This window comes from Camelus bactrianus, chromosome 8 (genome assembly GCF_048773025.1).
Source record: "Camelus bactrianus isolate YW-2024 breed Bactrian camel chromosome 8, ASM4877302v1, whole genome shotgun sequence".
NCBI classification, from domain to species: domain Eukaryota; kingdom Metazoa; phylum Chordata; class Mammalia; order Artiodactyla; family Camelidae; genus Camelus; species Camelus bactrianus.
In genome coordinates, this window is record NC_133546.1 from 26,228,725 (window position 1) to 26,249,095 (window position 20,371).

General features: G+C 40.0%; 1 protein-coding gene across 1 annotated transcript in view; it reads left to right on the plus strand.

Moving 5' to 3' along the window:
* Positions 1–1,756: 1,756 nt before the first annotated feature.
* Positions 1,757–20,371, plus strand: part of SGK1 (serum/glucocorticoid regulated kinase 1) — a 106,012-nt gene continuing 87,397 nt past the window's right edge. The window contains exon 1 of the mRNA XM_010965602.3: positions 1,757–2,231. Coding sequence (XP_010963904.1) covers positions 2,163–2,231 — 69 coding nt within the window. The 5' untranslated portion in view covers positions 1,757–2,162. The remainder of the gene's footprint in view (positions 2,232–20,371) is intronic.

The window sequence follows — 20,371 nt, forward strand, 5'->3', positions numbered from 1 at the left end:
TTTGACTGAAACTTGAGCTGCTAAAATACTTTTAGGGGAGAGGCAAGGTGAGAAACAGGAAAGAACCTGAATGGTCATGATTTTTTTTTTAAATCAAGTTTAAACTGTAATTTACCTATAGCAAAATTTGCCTTATTGTATATAGAGTCTGATGAGTTTTGACAAATGCATGGACTTATAACAGAGGGGACACTTCCCCCATCCTCAAAAATTCTGTTCGAACTACCAGAATTTTACATGAACTCTTTAGAAGAACCACAAAAAGCTATCAAGATTGGAGATTAAGTAATGTAGCCTTGCATCTTGAACAACTTAACATATCTCTTCAAAATGAATTGCTTATTTTCCCTCGATCATAATGCCATCATTTGGTTGTGTTGCATTTTTCTTATGAGAATCTCAAAGCATTTAGCTATCAAGATTTCATTCTTATTCCCCCCAAACCTGGTCCAGCTATAAAGATTTATACTCCAGTTCAATGAAATAGGTGTATCTCTTCCCCAGTTAACCTGTATGTTTCTCTTCTTGCCATAGACTGCCCTGTAAATATGTTAACAGTGGTTAGGAGTATTGTTTTTGATGAGCTAGCCATTGGTTTTATCGTAGACATTGTGCCTTTCCCTTATTCCTCATTATATTCCTTTGTGGTGACATTGAAAAGACTCTGCATCCTGGGGACACTTGCTACATTTGGACTTGATTTAATGCATACGTGGAATGACACAGGAAACAGGTGAACGACTAAATAAAGGCATGAGTGAAAGAATGAGTGAGTGAGTGCCTCCATTTCATGGACAGGCACCGTGAGGCCAGGAGACTGGCGGGAAGCTGCACACGGATGTTGCCGCAGTGCCCAATGGGATGCCAAGATTATTTTCTTTACTCTGTTTAGCTATCAACTCTAATTTTTAAAAATCCCCATGAGTATCAACATAGAAAAGTAAAAATGGGAAAATAGGCCAAAAACAAATTACATTGCTTTTTGAAGTGAATTTAATTTGCAAAGAATAACATTGAGTAAAACTGGGGGGGGGGGCGGGAGTAGATTTTCACTTTTTAGGAAAGAAACGCTCTCCTTTCTTATTCACTGTGAGTCCTTCCTCTCCATCAAATGGATTCACTAATACTTTTTGGTAATGCTCCTTGTATTTTTTTTGCATAAAATACTTCGTATATGTGCCCATTGTGTTCTTTTTTCAACAGACTTCTTTAACGGAACACACACACACACAATTACCTTCAGTTGCCCACTGTATTCTGACAAGTAGGAAGAGGAGGCTAGAAGAGGTCCTACGTAGTGAGGGAGCACCCGTTGTTATACCTGCACTTGCGCTTTATTTCATTTTTTCCACATTTGAACAGATCAGGAATAAATTTGATTAAATTTCCATTGAGAGGCGTTTTCCCCCCTCATTCTGTATCAACAGAATTTCAATGAGCATAAAATAAAAACGTTCTACATTTTATACGAAAGTCTGATTTCAGTGGTCCTAACAAGAAAAACAAAAGAAAAAAGCTCTTGAAGTGACCCTCCCAAGGGGCGTCAACTGCTTTTCGGTGCGTCCTGAGCTGCTGCCTTCTCTCCATCCGCTGCTCAGATTATTCATGAATTGCGTCTTCAGCCCAGCTTTCTCTCTCCCTCCGCTTTTCTGGCGCGGCTCTCCCTCCCTCCCTCTGGCTTCTGCTCTTTCTTACTCCTCTCAGCTGCTTAACTACAGCTCCCATTGGAACTTGCACAGTCAAAACCAGCTCTCCGCTGGAGCAGCCTCCAGAAGCGCATCACCTGGAGCGGAGAGACTCTGCCGGCGCACCCGCCGCAGAGCCGCCAGGTAGCTGGGGGCGCGCAGAGGGTGCCCTTCTCCCGCTCGGCAGCAGCAGGAGCCTCTCCCGGGAATCCGCTGCATCCCGGGGTCCTGCAGCGGTGATGCCTGCGCTTCGGAGCAACGATGGAAAAAGAAAAGCCGCTGCTCGCGGCAACTGAGAGTGGGAATCGGTTGCTGCAGTAGCCGGTGCTGCAGAATGTGTGGGTGAAGACCTGAGCCCCGCTAGATTCTCCATCCCGCTCTTCGTTAACTATCTCCAGGAGGCAAACCGGGAACCAGATGCACTGACCAGGCGGGTGCCACCCTGGATCTATAACTGTGAACTCCCCACTGTGGAAAATGGTAAACAAAGACATGAATGGATTCCCAGTCAAGAAGTGCTCAGCCTTCCAGTTTTTTAAGAAGCGGGTAAGGACAGGTTTTTGTTTGTTTCTTTTGTTTTCTGCTCTTCTCTCAAATGCCTTTGATTGCTTGCCCGAGGTAAGCCTACGATTTTGTTGCAGAACCCTGAATGGAAACCGTGCTTCTGGTAGCAGTGGTCCGGCTGGGAAATCTACCTGCCTTGATGCAAATTTGTGGGTGGGGGCGCCTAGGAAGAGCCGCTTTGGGAGGAGGGGGTTGGGCTGGGATGTCTTGAGGGTTTGAGCTGGGAATGGGAGTTCCTCAGTCAAAGCCACAAGATTACAAGCAGTTTCCAAGAGAATTAGCCTGGGTACAGTTACCGCTGGTAATTCAGTCAGGGACTAATTCAGTAGCGCGCTCTCGCTCTTATCTTTGAAGGGTTCAACTTTTCCCACATCTTTCATTCACTCAGTCTCAAGTGCTGCATTATCATCTTCCTTCGTCAAAATCAGCAGCGTCTGGCTTCCCAAAGCCATCTAGCCAATAACTTACTGGGTAAAAATAGCAAAGGACTAGAATGACCTTTTCCAGAAATGGTGGAATCAAGCATTTTTAAATCCTTCTCTTTCAAGTTGCCTCAATGTTCCTCAGTATGACCGCCTTTATTTTAGTGGGCGGTCTGAATTCAAGTGATAATGTGAGGTTATGCTGCTGTATATGTTTATTTCTTAAATGCCTGTTCTATTCACAGCATGAAAGTCACATTGCTTGTAAATGAGAAGAAAAGGTTGAGGTCCTTTTTTGTGTGTGTCTCAAAATGAACTCAGTTCATTGTAGTGGTCACACCGGTGGTCTGCGTAAATCTGCAAATTTATACACAACTGGGAGAGACAAAATGAATGATTAAGTGACTGATGACTGACACCCTCTGGAGAGTTTCTTAAGTCACAGAAGCTTCCTCCAGCCCCCAGCTATCCCAGCCTGTTTAATGGACTTTAGGGCAAGTCCATCAAAAGGTCTCTCTCCATTCATTCTTCTGTCCCTTCATTCAGGTCCATTCTGAAGCCCAGCCCTTCATTTTATCCACCAGCAGAACACAATGAATGACACTCTGGGCTGGACTCCCTCCTGCACCAAATGGGCAAGCTGGGAATGGGAAGGCTGGGCTAGACCCAGCATGCCAGGTCCAGCCAGAGGGCTAACACGGGTTTCCACTTGCCTGTGATTGAGTTCTCATCTGTAACGCAAAATCCTCCCTGAAGTCCAGGAGCCAAAACATAAGCATTAAAACCAAAGCCAGACCTACCGAGTCCTGGCCACTCCTCCTGGAGCCCAACTAGAGGGGACTCCAGCTAAATCAAAGTAAGTCACTGCAGCCTTTCAGAGTCCACCATGTTTCTTGGTTTCCCCTGTAGCCAAAATATTTCTTTCCAAGGAAAGGGCCTTTTGTGAATACTAATTTCCAACAGTAAACAAATGTTTTGCTAATAAAAAAAAAAAGTGCCATAGACCATAATTCAGTATTTAAACTCTTTACTCTCTTTTAATTAATTAATTTATTTGGTGGTACCAGGGGAAATAGGGGCAAGGGTGAGACTTAAAAACTCCTTAGTCAGGTATCTTTAACAACCAAGTAGCTGTCAAGTCAATTTTTTTTAAGGTTTTCTCTTATTTTCCTTGCTATGGAAATATACTAATAACTGTATTAATTTACCATCTGGTTTCTTTTTGCTTAAAACCATAATTTACCAATAGCTTTTTCTTGGTGCCTCTGTTGATGCCTCCTTAGACCTGGGTTTTGCAAAGAACTAGCCAGGGTACTGATGTCTAATCTGAGTACTTGCAGAGAGAGAGAACTTTACACCAAGATATCTGGCTGGCAGTTTCATCTGCCTTCGAACCTGGGTCTGTCACTTACTGGAGATAAGATCAGAAATCCCCCATCCTCCTGTCCTGACTGCTCAAGGATGGAAACTAAGCAGAATATTACTTTGTGTCAAGTTTGGATTGCCCCAAGGGATAAATTCCTTGATTCTTGTCCATGAGTTCTCTTTTCTGAAAGTTCATTCCAGTTTGTACCATGACTTTGCTTTGGCTTTTGCTTGTTCATTTGTTTGGAGTTTTTAATTACACAGCTAATAGGTAAATGTGTAAAACATCAAGACAATACCCAGGTAACCCCCACCTCCTCACTAATCTCCCTTCCTTCCCCAGAGGTTGTTAACCCTGTTGGTATCTATACTTTCCAGACCTTTTCTATATATTTGCATACACACTCATATACTAGAATGTCTTTGTTTTCAGCTAAGAATAATCCATTTTCTCTCTATTCTATTGTTGAAGTTCCACACATTTCTGCATATTTTTATTTTTAACCTAGCTAGAGAGTCTCACAAAGTGAACCTTTGTTGGGTGCCCACATTAAATTAATGAATAGATCTTGGGGGAAAAAAAAGAACACACACACACACATAGGTTTTTTAGGGCTTACTAAAAATATGGAGGTTAGGACCCAGATTTTGATTACACAAAGCTTAACTAGTGTTTCCTGTGCCTCTGAGAAAATTCAAAATGTTGCTGACAGAGGATGTGGATGATCTGCCCTATGATGCATTTAGCAGAATAAGTGTAGCCACCATTTATTGAGTGCTGTGTTCTAGAAGTTATGGGTCAAGTGCTTTACATGTATTATCTTATTTAATTCTCACAGTCTCCCTATGAAGTAAGAAAAGTTATTAAATGTACAAAGTGTGGCTTAGAGAGATTAAACAACCAGCCCAACATCCCTTAGCTAAAAAGTAACAGAGCCAACATTTAAACTTTCTTTGACCCAAAGCCTATATTCTAAATCCAGAATGTCTATTTCAACACACACTCCCCCCACTTTTTTTTCTCCCCTATAGCAGTATCTTTTTCTCCTCAAGTGAAATCTTGATGCCATTACCCAATTTACAAAAGCTACGAAGGCAGCCAGTCCTCAGCAGACAAGCATCTCAAAGCTCCTTTCCAACCCTCAGTGGTGACTGAGGCAGCTCTGGGAACCCAGCTTCTAGGAACATGATCTGAAGAAAGACAGTCCCTGTGCTTGTTCTCCAAATCCTCTGGACTAATGCATTCTACCCTCACGTCTTAAAAGCTCAACTAAATCAGCTTAATTTCATTTAGTTGAGGATTGCTCAGCCAAACTCGATAAGAGTTCTACTTTCGTTCTCTACGTGTTAACGTGTTAACGTGTTAACGATAAGTTAACATTAGATGCCTATGGATTATGTTTTATTCTTAAAGTCTCTGAAAATTCATTTAAGATGAATGGGAAAATGTCCTTATCAGTCTTACACTCTCACAATCCCAGAGCTTTAAAAAGTTATCAATTGTGCCAAAGATAATCCATTTTCATGGATTTAAAGATTTGTTCCATGGTTCAGATTCTTGCACTATGACTCAGAAAACACCAACAAATGACATTATCTTTGACTTGATAATCCATTTTGGAAATTCCTTAAGTAGGTTAAAAAAAAAAAAGATTTCTATGGACATAATTAAGTTATCTTTTGTAAAATTTCTAAGGAAAACTAGCCAGTATGGAATTTTGGATTTGAAATGAACCTTAGAAATCCTCTCGTCGACCTCCCTATGTTAAAGATGAGGAAACTGAGTGTCTGGCAGGTAAAGCACCTACTCAGACTTCAAGGAGGCTAAGCCATCCCTCACTGGTAGAATTTTCACATCCAGATGAAATGTGCTGTCCTCTTTATTATGTTCTCAAACAAGTTCAGTGCTTCATGCCTCATTCATTCATTTCTTTTTTTTAGCAGATAGAGTAGGAACAAAACCCAGTTCTTGTCTTCATAGAGCTAACTGCCTCATGACCACCAACTTCGACATCTCCTGTCAAACTTGTCTCGACCCAGATATGTCATGATTTTGCACATTTGCACAATTCCTTGTGCTGTTCCTTACTAACAATACATTTCATATTAACTGTCACTTATGCAGCACTAGATTGCTGAACACTGTTTTAAGAGGCTTCAGTCTATTACATATTTAAATTCTCAAACATGAAAATCCTAAGGAAGATGCTACTGTTATCCCGATTTCACAGATGAAAAAGGAAAGGTGAACCGAGGTGAAGGAAGTCCAAAGTCACACAGCTAGCTTGTGGCAAAGTCAGGGGTGGGATCAAAGTGTGTGGCTGCAGAGTCTGTATCCTTAACCACTGCACATCCTCTCTGTGTCTTTAAACAACCCAACATGGTCAGAGGAGACTTGGAGAGGTCTGACAGCCTTAGGGTTCTCCTTTCTCTAAAACTCATCAGGAACAAAGCAAAGGCTTTCAACCTGGTTATGATGTTTACTCTAGCAGAGCTGAGAAGTGAAATTAACCTCCTCCGAAGTGGTTATTCTCCACAACTGTCCCATAAACTGCTCCCTTTATGTTTTATTTCCCTTTACTGTTCTATTATGTCTGCTTAAAGCATCTGAATTGGGATGATAACAAAGGTTCTTTTCTTAGGTGAAGCCCTCGATGTCTTCTCAGAGGGCTGGCATTTACTGCGTGTTTACTAAGGGTCCAGCCTTACTATGGTAGCACTTTACTAGAGTCATCCTCACATCGCTCCATCATGCCCATTTTACAGCCAAGGAAACTGAGGGTCAGAGAGGTTAAGGAACTGGTCCAAGGTCATGGTGCTAGGAAGAGGTGTAGCCAGAATCCAACTCAGGCAGTCAACTTTAGTATTTCCATTTGCATCACTGGAGTGCTCTGCTAAGAGTTGAACACTGCTGCAGGGTTGGCTCTCCCCACTGGAAATTACCTGTGAAGACGATTCAGAGAGGATTACACACGTGTGTGGTGGGGTGGTCATGTGGTCATCGCTACGGAATTGTTTCCCACATGACTCCTGAGGGAGGTAGGAATACTTCCCAACAAATCAGAAGTGTGTCTCTGATTTCTCCAAGACTTATTTGATCATACTTCCTGGAACCATAGTGATGATTCCAATGGCTTCTACTCTGCTTTCTTTAGAAGTTGCTAAAATCTGATCTGTTTGAGTCCCTCCTGTGTTCACTCAACAGCATAGTACATGGCCCCAGTCACACTGTGCTGTAATATTAGGACCCACCTGAAGCTCCGATACGGCAGGAAGGTCCTTGAGGACAGAGAATCTGTTACCTTGTTCACTAGATCCTCTACTGGTCACCATATTTGTTCAATGAAATTATGAAAAAAAACAAATGAACAAGTCCCTTATTAACTTGTCCCAAAATCTTTGCCTTGTCCTCCTCCTCCCCACTTCTTCTGTCTTGATTAATAGCTTAGGAATCAAATGCTTTCTAATTATGTGTTTGAATATGGATTATATATAAATAAAGACTTTGAAAAATAACTTAAATCTTGTTCAAAGACAAGTTGTTGCTACCCTTAACAGCTGGCAGCTGCTTAGGGAAACTTGACCTCAGCTCATTCAGTGATCACTGCCCACCTCACAACATCTTTTCTGTAATTCTTTTCCTATCAGGACTAACAAGACAGATGTAGTCATGATTCACTCATCTCTTTTGGTTTGATTTTAACAGAAATCACTGACTTCAGTACAATACAGTTCTGCATCATGTACTCTCCCACCTAGAATCCTTAAAACATTTATTCAATTATTGTTTTTCCTCATTTTTCAGTGTGGTCTGGGAGCCACTGAGTGTGAAGAAAAATTGAACTCAAGGTCTGATAGCTGAGTCTTAGAGGGTTTAGACTGGAGAAGAGAGTGGCTAGATTTGGCTAGGCTAGAGGATTACACTTGGGTACCACAGAACGCAGGTGAGGAGTATCAGATGTTTGTCACCCCAGCAGCTCTCAGGAAAGCCCTAGGACAGTTAGGCTCTCATCCTGCTACAATACAGCGCTTGGAAAATATTTTGAATGGAAAGTGTAGCAGGGTTCCTTGAAAGTTTCATTTTTTGATAAACTGGTGCTAACGTGTCAGTGCCGTATATAACACTGGAGTCAGCAACGTCCTGAGCACACCCATATTTTATAACCTGTAAATGCGTAACAAGATAAAGGAAGTCTACAGTGGGGCGTGGAGAGAGCCACTGAAACACAGGTCCTCAGCTGAAGATTTCTGATTAGAAAAGCATACGGGGAAGAACTGTACGGGAATTGAATCAACAGAAAAGCTTAATCAGTAATTTAGGTAAAGCTAAAGATATTTCTTTAGAGGAAATACTGTGAAGGCATCTTTTTAAAGTGTGATTTTATTTTTAATGCACACTAGTTAATTTTTTAGAAGTAAGTCCAAAAAGTTAAATAGTAGATATCAACATTCTTAACATTTTTGGGTAAGAAGTCTCCTGACGTGCAGTGGGAGGCTGCTTCCTGCCTGCTGAATAGAGCCTTAGTTCCTAGCTTGGAGCCTGGAATCATTGGCTCCCCACCAAGCAGGGGATAAGGACTTTTATGCCTTCCATGGGGTTTAAGAAGGTTAAATTCACAGGGCAAACAGCTTCCCAAAGAGCTTTAACTGAAGCCGTGTGCACCAGCTCTCTGGAGATCTGCATCCCTCCCAGCAGGAAGGCAGGCTGCTCTGGCCCTTAGTTTCAATGCCTCTGCCCTGTCCAGGACGTGAAGGGCACTTGCAGTGACCTCCCCAAGTCCTTGGTCTAAGGGCAGGCGGATCCAGAAACTGGCCAGGTTTCTCTGGCAGGCGGCACAGTGAGCTGGCAAATCTTTAGAGATGATATGTGGGAGGAAGAAGAGAAGGAGGTGGGAGGAGGACCACGAGGGAGAGCAGACAGCCCAGCGAGTTAGGTGCTGCTCGGGATCGCTTCTGCAGCGGCTCCGGCTTTGCAGACAGGGTTGCTGTTAGAGTTTGTTTTCTTTCACACCTATTTCTTCGCAGCATTCTCAAATGATTTCATAAGTATTTACAACAAAGGGAAGTGAAACTCAAGGCTGTAACTAGGGCGGTAGGAGAGTCTTCCCCTTGGTGGTGCAAGATGCCAAAATATTGCTCTAATTGCTTTCCAGAGCCTGCTGTGGCATTTTTCTGGGAAGAGTTGGCTTAGCTATTTTTATAGCATCAGGGTCACCTTGGTCTCTTTTCTCTTCCTAGGTCAGGGCACTCACCAAAAATGCCTTTGTTTGGGGAATGACTGGTCACATTGTTCTTTCCTTTTCTCTTCTTTCTTCCTCTGTCTCCTCCTCCTCTTTCCCTTTTTCTTTTTCTTTTCTCTCTTTCTCTTCTCCTCTCCCTGTATCCCTCTCCCCCATCTCTTTCTCCTGTCTTTGGAGGATAAGCTCACATCAAGGTCAAAGAGAGAAAAGCCTGACATGAGACACTCCTAGACGCATGTTCCATGGAACCTACTAACTCAGTGGCTTCAGGAATATCTTGTCATCTCTGAGTCCGTGAGAGTGAAATCGGCCAGGATGGAAGACACTGACAGCTCAGATTTTAGTTTCTAGAAATAGCAAGATAAAAAGGGCCCCAAAATAGTTAAAACATTTTAATGCTCAAGTTTCTGTAGAACCAACATGAAACTATACCAAGAAGGAAAAAAAAAAATTAAGTGACTTGTTTGAGAATTAAGAATAAATAAGAAGATATATTTTCCATCTTTTTTAGTCACAAATACCATCTTTTCCATAGAATGATCTTTCTGAAAACTGACTGAATTTCCTTTGAATCCTGAATCTTTGTAGACCAGTATAAATTGGGTTATACGGTAGGAGAAAAATATAAAAAAAAAAAAAACTGTGAGTATATAGCTTCTAGAGTGGTTAAAAAGATCTAAGTAAAGCTAAGTAGCAAAACAGTAGAAAGGTAGTGTAAAAGCAAAGACATTAAACACTGAACTCTGTTTACAGTCTCATATAGCTTCTCTGAAACCTAGAATATAAGCTCCCTGAGGGCAAAGATCTTGTCTGTGTTGTTCACAGCTTGGTCCAAGTGCCTGGAACATGGTACTACAATATCTATGTGTAGTAAACATATATCAATAATATATGTTTAACAAATCAATACAAACAATTAAATCAAAGGGCTTGGGAGGAGGTATCGTGTAATTGTGATGTCATTATTTGGTTAAATAGAGAGGATACTGATAAAGAGAGGAAGTAAGACTTTAAAGAAAATCTTGATGTGATTTCCACTGCTTTCAGGTAGTGCCGTCCGGCATTCCAATAAGTAAGACTGAGGGAAAACTAGAACCCAAGACCTTGATGAATAAAATATGCTAATGCAGGTAACGAAATGATGTGTTTGTTTGCTCAGGCTTGGTAGGAACTAGATTTGAGCACTGAGCTTTCTAAACTGGGTTCTAGTGTTTGGCTTTTTTTTTTTTCTCCTTTTTTTTTTCTTTTTTCAGTTTTATTAGATAGAATTGTTACAATTTGACTGCACAGATACAATGTATTGCATATAAATACATATACACAATATACTGCACATATTTTTTAATTTACATATATGTACTGTTCATTGTTTCTAAGAACGTTTAGAGCTTCAGCTTTTTAAACTTACGTAGTTATTAAGGGAATAAATCGAACCACAAAATAAGAATTCAGAAAGATACATACACCCTGCTATTAACAACAGTATTTATAATTGCCAAGATATGGAAGCATCATAAATGCATATCAATAGATGAATGGATAAAGAAAATGCAGCGTAAGCCACAAAAGGTCAAAGAGTGGGAAATGGCCAACTTTCTGGGAATCCCAGCCCCTTCCCTAGGCTAGTTAGACTGGTCCTTCCACTTATTAGCATATGAAGCTACCCAGCCCATAAAAACTGGCAACACGGTGCCTTCCGCCATCCCTCACTCTCTCCCTCTTCGGAGACAGCCCTCACTCTGTCTATGGAGTGTGTACCTACTTTTACTCTAATCTGAGCACCCAACCCCATCACCTTGTGGCCTTTCTCTTGCCCTTTGATGTATCTCTCTAAATAAATCAACCTTTACTCAAAAAAAGAAAAAGAAAAAGAAGATACAGTATATACAGTTTCGCATTTTTATGGTGCTAGATGTAAATGATTTTTTTAAATCCTTGTAACAAGTTGAGGGCTTGATTTATGAATACCCATAACTTGTACATCAGTTTTACAGTGATTAACAAGAAAAGATTAATGCATCTATCAGTAGTTTTCTGAAGATGTTTATAATGGAATGACGAAGCTTAAGGAGATAAGAGATCACAAAGACATTTATGGCACTGAAATTTCTAATTCATCTCTGAGTGAGTTTTGAGAGAAGCTTCCAGAAACTCTCTTCAATTTTCATGGGGACCTAGAGTTTGTATTAATTTGTTAGGGCTGCCATAATAAAGTACCACAAACTGAGTGGCTTAACAATAGAAATGTATTGCCTGACATTTCTGGAAGCAGCAAGTTTCAGAGGAAGGTGTCAGCAGAGTTGGTTCCTCTTAAGGGCTGTGGGGAATGAGGGATCTGGTCCAGGCCTCTCTCCTGGGCTGGTAGATGGCTGTCTTTGCTATGTATCTCCCCTCTGTATCTATCTGTCCAAATTTTCCCTTCTCATAAGGACACTAGTATGTTGGATTGGGGCCCACCTCATTTTAACTTGGTTACCTCTATAAAGATTATCTCCAAATAAATTCACGTTCTGAGATTCTGGGATTAGGATTTCAATATATTAATTTGGGCCAGGGGAACACAGTTCAACCCATCAGAGGTTTTTCTCCTTACCATTGAAGCTTCAGTTATATCTGAAATGGAAGAGCCTCCCTAATAAGATGGGCTCCGAGGTACAATGTTGAAGTTATTAGTAAATTCTAGGAAACATAAGATATTACAGAAAAGCTATAACACTGGAGAGTACCAGGTGAGACAGAGAGGCTGGGTACACAGGAATATGTTTTTAAAAAGATAGTAATGTGTTGGATGTGGGAACTGAGTAGTAATTGGGGGGAAAAGTGCTGCTAAATATTACGTAGTAGAGCTTGAGGAGCTACGTGGTTGATAAGATGCCCAACATAGCATTTAAGAGCTGGCAACTAAGTAATAATGACCTGTAAATGAATGTCTCCAAAGAACATCAATATACTTGCTTTCTCTCCCAACCACTTAGCCTCAAAGATTAAATGTTACATAGTAAGAACTAGGACCTGGAACTTACTGTATACAGGGCCTTGGTTATCAGCTTCGGCAAAGCAGTCATATCTAATTTATTTGTCTATTAGTCTGCTTTTACGTAAAAGGGGCGTATCTTCTCACCTTGCCACTCAATAAGGTGGTGAAGCCATGGCTAATAATTAGTTTTCCAGGACAAAACAAACACATTAAATCGGACATTTGAGAGTAACCCTTCAGACTTAATCTCAGTTAGACGGAATTTCAGAATGTGTAATTTTTTTTTAATCTAGCATCTTACAGTTAACTCTTATGTTATCCAAAAATCAGAGCAATGAAAATTTCTAATGGTGCCTTTCTTTCTAAAGTCATCATCCTTCAAGCAATAGATTCAAAATTAGCGTTGAAGCTCTCCTTTTTTTTCCCCTTGTATTATCATCATCAACAGCCAACACGAATTGAGCACCTGTATGTTTTAGGCATTGTGGTAGGAATGCAGATATAAGAAATTACATTTTCTTGTTTTTCGGGGTTTTTTTGAAATTATATTTTCTTTCAGTCTCCCCATCCTAACCCATTCCCAGGAACTTGGATCACATCTCCTGGTTACATACTCTTTATAACTTCCTGTACTTTTTTTTTTCTTTAATGGCAACTGTCAATCTGTAATCACATATCTGTGTAGCTATTTAATTAATGTCCTTAACGTTAATTAATATCCTCCTGGACTATGATCTCTATAAGGGTAGGAACCTTCCCTCTCTTTGGCTTCCAGTTATATCCTCAGTGCTTGGTTCCTGGAGAGTTATCAATAAATCCTGTTGAAACAAATAAAAAGATAGGATATTATGAAATTCTGATTATGAGGAAGAAGAGAAAGGAGTTAACCTGAAAGCCCACATTGAAATTAAAAGTCCTTTACATTTTATTCTTCTTTGTTTTAAATGGAGGCTTATGTTAAGACTCCATGTCTGAGATGCATTTGTATTCTCAGTGACATCTCTTTCAAAACCGTCTTCTTTTCTATCATTTACTGTTCCCTGGGAGAAGAACCACATAATAAATTGCCCTTATAATTTAGCAGTAGGTTAAGGATTTTTCTTTTCTGAAGGAAATCACAGTTAGCATGATATAATCCCACAGGTTTGCCTCAGTTGCCAGGAAACTCAAAGCTAAATTTAAAAGTAAATTTCAGTGAACAAATTAGAGAAATCTTTACCAATGATTTCTCAGTTACTGAATTTGGTTTTGATCTTGTGTTTTTATTTTAACTCTCTTGCTTCGTGTATCTCATTGTCAATCTGTCTCAGGTGGTCTTAATAGTGAGATAGAAGGCATGTAATATAAATAAATAAACAAAGGGACCTATCAAGGACAAGTTCCAAATATTAAAAGTGGATAATGATTACATAAACGCATTACTATGATGATACACAGCACACACAGAAGAAATGTAGTTCTAAACCATGAAGTGCTTGTTTACTAGCTTTTCATCTTGAAAATACTGCTTGCCTCAGTCCTAATGAAATTAACCATTGGACCACAGAGCTAACTTTTAAACTGTTGATTTATTATCTCAGATATATAGCATAAGCTACTTGGTCTCAACGTAGAAGAGAAAAAGCCTAGGAATGTTTACTCTCTGTCCCACCAAACTAGATTATATTTTTCCAAATTGTACCAAACTGTACTAAATTTATTTATCTATTGTTGCATAATAAAATACCTCTAAATAATTTAGTGACTTAGTGATCAAAACAACATTTTTTTTTTTTTGCTTATGATTCTATGGAATAAGAATTCATGTTGACTCATTAGGATGGCCCTTCTCCATGATGTTGGCTGGATCATTCCTCAGCTGCGTTCAGCTGCTGGCTTAGCGGGGCTGGAAAGTCCAAGAAAGCGTCACTCTCCTGACTGGTGCCTCATTGCTTCTCTGTTGGCCTCTTTCTTTCTCCAATAGCGTGGCACTCCTCACAGTCTCATGGGCTTGAGACAGCCAGACTTCTTATAGGGCTGCTGGCTTCTAAGAGGATGTGATTCAAGAGAGTAGCGGGATCTGCCCATCTTGTTAGGCCCATCCTTGAAGGTTCTACAGTGTCACTTCCACTGCATTTGATTTGTTAAAAAAAGCCACAGGGCCACCTCATGTTCAAGATGGGGAGGAATAAACTCCACCTTTCAGTGGAAAGAGTGACAATTTACTTTTACTACAATTGAATGTTTCTGTTTATTCCACTGAAGCATAGCATAATTTTCCAAATTGAATCCAATTGTACTGAATGCATCTAAAAAACTTTTAAAATCAAAACATTTTCAGTTACACTTAAAAGTCAAAGAAACACCCATGGGTGAAAGCTATTAAGGACTCCTAATAGGGATCAGACAAACCCAGTTGGATTCTTAGCTGCATTTTTACAAGCTTTGTAACACTGGGCAAGCTATTTAATGTTCTAAGCCTACTGGCTTATCCGTAAAAGGGGTTTCATGACAACCCTTACCTCTTAGAACTGTTACGAGGATTAAATGACAAAATGCGTGGAAAGCATTTAGCTGCAGTGCCTGGGACATACTAAGCACTCTAAACATATTAGATATTATCAAGACAGACCTCAAAATCATGACCTACCTTTCCAGCCTACCTTTCTATGCTTTTCATTATAGTATAAGTTGTGATTTTACTCATGAGTCTACTTATAGACATGCTACTATAAAACCTCTTTGCTTTTGGATTTTATTGCTTAAAGGTCATTTCTCAAAAGACCTCTGATGGTCAGCAGGTTCACAGTTTTACTGGGTTATTTAGACGTTTCCAGGGGGTTAGGAACTAGTGAACACAATTAATTATCTTCTATAGAAACTTCTCCCTGGAGCAACTGCAGTTGTCCGGCTTCTTTGCTGAAATAATATTTCATTCGCACAGGGTCTCATTAAATCAAGTGACACCAAATTACTCTGCTTTTTTAGCTTTATGTGCAGAAGGCACTGAAGGAAGAACAGAAACTCAAACCCTTACGTCCAACAGATAATCACTTATTAATGACATTCGATCCAAATTTAATGCCAGATTTTACTTTCTAATCTGCCTTGCATTGCCAAATCAAGACTTGACATGCATCTGAAATTCTGAATCATAACCCATGTAACTCGTGAGCACTCAGATGATCTTTAAAATTCATTTTATCACTCCCCTCCATGAAAATATTTCTTATAAAAGGCTAAAAAACTTGAATTGCCAGGCATTTTCATCCCTCTGCCTGACTTCTGAGATTAAACTCTTCCATAGCACTTCTGTCATGTGGACTCTCATCCATCATCTTAATTTCCGCTTTCTCGGTTTGCCTCCCTGTGGACCACTCCTCCATGAACGCCTGCCTGGCACAGCGCTGTCCAGGCTCTCCTCTTACCTCTGGGTTATTTCTTAGTTTCCTTTCAGGCTTCTCCTCTCTATCCTACGGGACCCTGTGGGCATATGGGAGTAGCCCAGGCACAGTCATTGGCTAATTAGCCGGTCTCCCGCTCTCACCATCTCTTTCTCTTTTCTCTCTCACTCTGGTTCGCCATCCTCTCACTTTCCCATACCCTCCACCACCTCTCCCCTTCCTCCTTCTCTTGCAACATACAAATTTATTCATTCCTGTGGTTTAAATACAACCCATATGTCTTCCTGAAATGTATCAGTTCTCTAAATGCCTGTTCCTATTCCCACTTGGCTGCTTAATATTCCCAATCAGATGTCTTATAGGCACCTTGAATTAATCATGTTCAAAAATTGAACTCTGGATTTTCCTTCTTACCTAATTTTATTCTTTCCCAATTCTCCCCAGCTCAGTAAATGTAATTGCCATCTATTCATTTGTTAGAGCCAGAAATCTCAGAATTATTCCTCTTTCTTTTCTTCTGTCATCAATGTAATGAATTCATCAGCACATCCTACTGAGTTTACCTCTAAAACAATTTTTTTTTTTAATTCCCCGTCTCTTAATCTCCAGAGCCTTGGTGTAAACCACCACCCACCATCTTTTGGACTCTTTAATAAAGCCTTTTTACTCTCATGTCCAAATCTACTCTTCCTTGCCCTTCATCTCCTTGACTGTCCCATGAAGAAGTCACAGGACTTTAGTCAGATTATAGCAGTGAGGTTTTCCTGAGGGGAAAAAAAAGGCAGTGAAAGAGGAGAGAACTTCCCTAGAGTCTTAAAGAGAAATGCCCAACTTGACATTAGAAGTCGAGTTCCTTCTTTGGGGCAATAAATTCTGTTACCCTCTCGGATATTTACTGTTATGGCTTGTTTTTCTCCTTTTCTTGATTTACTTTCTTTTTTTGAATTAAAGAAGCATTTACTTCTGTAAAGAATTGAGGTATTTTGACCCTCTGGGGAACGGCCAATGCTAATTTGCTTTAGCTTAAATTATGTTATTCACACCCACCTACCTCAAAGCAGAAAAAAAATTACAGGGGTTGGAAAAGCTACCAGAGGCTCCAAAACCCTATCAGAAGGAAACAGCCTAATTCTTTCTTTGAAACTAGAATTAACAAATGTATCCCAACACTGAGTATTTCCAAATTGGAAATCTTTTTTTTTCCCATATCAAGTAACCTTTTGAAAGTGGCTTATTAAACAAGTATAAAATAATGTTAGAGACCATCTTTTTTACAGGTTTTACTGTGATGTCAGCTGACCACTTTGGATGGTGTTCAAAGTCCTCCATATTCTGGACACATTCAGAATACTTTATACCTGATAACCCACACTCCTTGGTTTAACCCTCCACCTTTATTACCTCAGGAATACATTGGACCTCCATCTCTTCATTTTTATCATTCTTCCACCCAAAAAGTCCTACTTTTGCCCACCCCTCACCCTTACCCTACACTTAGCTAAATTCTACATTTTTTTTCCAGGACCAAACGTATTTCCACGTGATCTGTGACACTTAACCAGCTGCTAGGAATTACACAGGTTACTTTCTTCAAATGCTTCTTCAACTGTTAGTAAATACTGACTTATAGTAATTACCCTCTACTGATTGATTATAACATACTAGCACAGGTAGCATTTTCATAGCACTCAATTTAGAACATGTTCAGTGATTTCTTTCTCCCTTGTGTCTTACAACTCAGGAATGCAGGTATCCTTAGCCTTGCTTTACCAACAGAAATAGTGGGCATCAGAAAGGTTAAGTAACTTCCTCATGGTCACACATATAAGAAGGGCCATATCAGTTGATGAGATTTGAGATTCTCTTTCCATTACACCACATCACTTCTCTAGCAACGGTTGTGTTTTTTCACTGGGCATTCTATGCTCACCATCTCTTACTGCAGGAATTTCAAAAAATTGAAACGGAGTTCTTTATTATCACCCTAGCATTGTAAGATTCTTTAGTCTAGGAGTAGAAGAGAATCCACTTTTCTCAATTCTTTTTTTTTTTAGCATGGAAAAAATTTTAAAGAGAAAACACTGCCTCTTTTCACATTCCTGCTGTCCTCTTAACTAAGATCCACCCCCGCCCCCACTTTTTTTATTGAAGTATAGTCAGTGTACAATGTTGTGTCAATTTCTGGTGTACAGCATAAAGTTTCAGTCAGACATATACATACACATATTCCTTTTCATATGTTCCATCTTCTAAATAGCTTTTGCCTCCCACTTGCCTTGCATACTGAGAGTCTGCACTGCCATTTCCCTAGCTCACGCCACTTCCATCCTTCTCTGAAGAAATGACACCACCCCCTAATTGGCCTCCTGCTGCTGGTCTTGCCTGATGGAACCGTCCCAGCTGCAGTCTAGAAGAATTTTCTAAAATACGAGTTGATACTTGATATTTCCTGAATTCTTTAGTGTTTGTGTATAAAGTTTACTAAGATGGGGCTCTTGCTTGCCTCCCTCACCCCTCATCTCTTTCCCTTTCTTCTCCCCCTTCCTCATCCACTGAATTCCGTTCTCCAAGCATGTTGAGTAACTTCATTTTCTCCATCCACATGATCCTGCCACCAGTCCCGGGGTTCTTTGCCTAGCGTTTACAGATCCCTTACAGAGAGAGATGTCTATGAATAGAATTCAGAAACGTGGGTGGAAAAACTTACATGTTTATTTTCATTAACCTCCAACTGAAATTTTGTTCTTCCTCCAATTATGAATGTAACCAATAACTACCAGGACTTGTAACTTCATCACTGAAAGAAATCACATGTATTTTCATATCACATGACAATTGATGAAAATATCACAATATATCACATATGATTATCATTACAGTAGTTATGAGCTTTTATCTAGACCTCGTTTTCTAACACATTAAGAAATAATCACATATAGTACTGAATATTTATACAGTACTAAAATTTTTTATTTTGCTGTTGTTTAATGTAATCAATTGCCTTTGTAATCCTATGTATTTTATTTTATTCATTAGAAACTTATTCTCGGAAGGGACCTTTAGGCTTCAACAGACTCTGAGAAGGGCTCAAGGCTCAAAATGTCAAGAGCCCCTATAGTTGTTCCCCTTCCTTAGAATGTTCCTCTAACCTTGAACTCCGCACTCTTGAACTGGCCAACACTCACTCGTCCTTAGGGTGGGATTTAAAGTTAGCACTCGAAAGTCCTTTCCCTTATCCTCCAAGACTGGGAGCACTTCCTGTCTGTCTCATTAACAGTGGACTTTCCTCCGTTTTGGGTTGATTTCACTATGGTAAAATTACCTTTCAACCATTTGACTCTAACACACATGAAAGCTCTTTGAGGCCAGCCCTATGGCTTTGTCCCTTTTTTACCCACCGTGCCCAACATGTGGAAGTGTTCAGTAGTCCTCTGTTCAACGTTGTCTGATTCTCACCCCATTTTAGCAGCATGCCATCCTGAACCATTCCTTCATACAAACATTTATTCTGACTCTACTAGGTCCCAAGGATTCTCTAGACACTGGAAATAAAGCAGAGAATAACACACAAAGAAATTCCTGACCCAGATGCTTACACACTCGTGAAATGAGCTAGTCATTAAACAAAATTTAGAAAGTAAAACACTTCAGTCACAACAGAACAATACTATGTGATTCCTCCTACAAGTGACGTAGAGTAGGCAAATTCAGAGACAGCAAGTAGAATGGTGGTTGCCAGGGGCTGGGGTGGGAGGACTGGAGGATGAGGAATTACTGTTTAATATGGACAGAGTTTCAGTTTAGGAAGACGCATCTGGAGATGGATGGTGGTGATGATCACACAACAATGCGAATGAACTGAACTGTGCACTTAGAAATGGTGAAAATGGTCAATTCTATTTTATATATATTTCATCCCAATTTGAAAAAGTTAAACACACGATATTAGATGGGAAATGTGCTGGAGCAAAGTAACAGTGTGAAGGAGGGAAGAGGAAGGACTAGTAAGTAAGAGGCTGAGCTAGACCTCACCACTACAGGATTTCTCACTAGTTTCTGCTCAGGACCTGAGCTACAGGCACAAATCACATGTTTGGAGGAAGATTCAGGAAGACATAAATCTTCCATTTGATCATCCGTGGGTACCAAGGTAAATGAGTTGCTAAATTCCCAAGAGCTGGACACCTTTCATTCCCCTCGTGCCTCCGGGAAAAGCACACAGTCCATTGGGGAAGTCCTCAGGAAGACCACCGGCTTCTCAGATTGTCACTTGGACCATTTATCTTTCTGTGCCCACTTTCAGCATGACATAAGCACTGCTCTGCCGTGCGTCATCGAAGAATTTATGAGGCCATTTGAGGAGGTGACTATGATTCGTTTTTGAAAATCAGATAATTATATCTGATTTATGTCTCTAATGGCCTCATAAATCATCTTAATATCCATGCTTCCCAGAGTTTAGCTTTATCCTATTTACCTTTCTGGACTCACAAAAGATAATCAATGGGGAGTCTAAGTCTAATTGTAATCTTTTAGGAAGTCGTCTCACTTCTATTCTTTTTTTTTTTATTAAAATACAAGGTTTTATTAAAGTAAATGTTATCAAATCTTGAAGTTTAAAGGTTTGATATCAAAGTTTGATTCATGAAACATCAAAACAATCGATTATAAAGTGAAATTTCTATCCAATCAAGGCTGTTTTGGCTTTGCAATGTCAACCATACAGCCTAGTTGG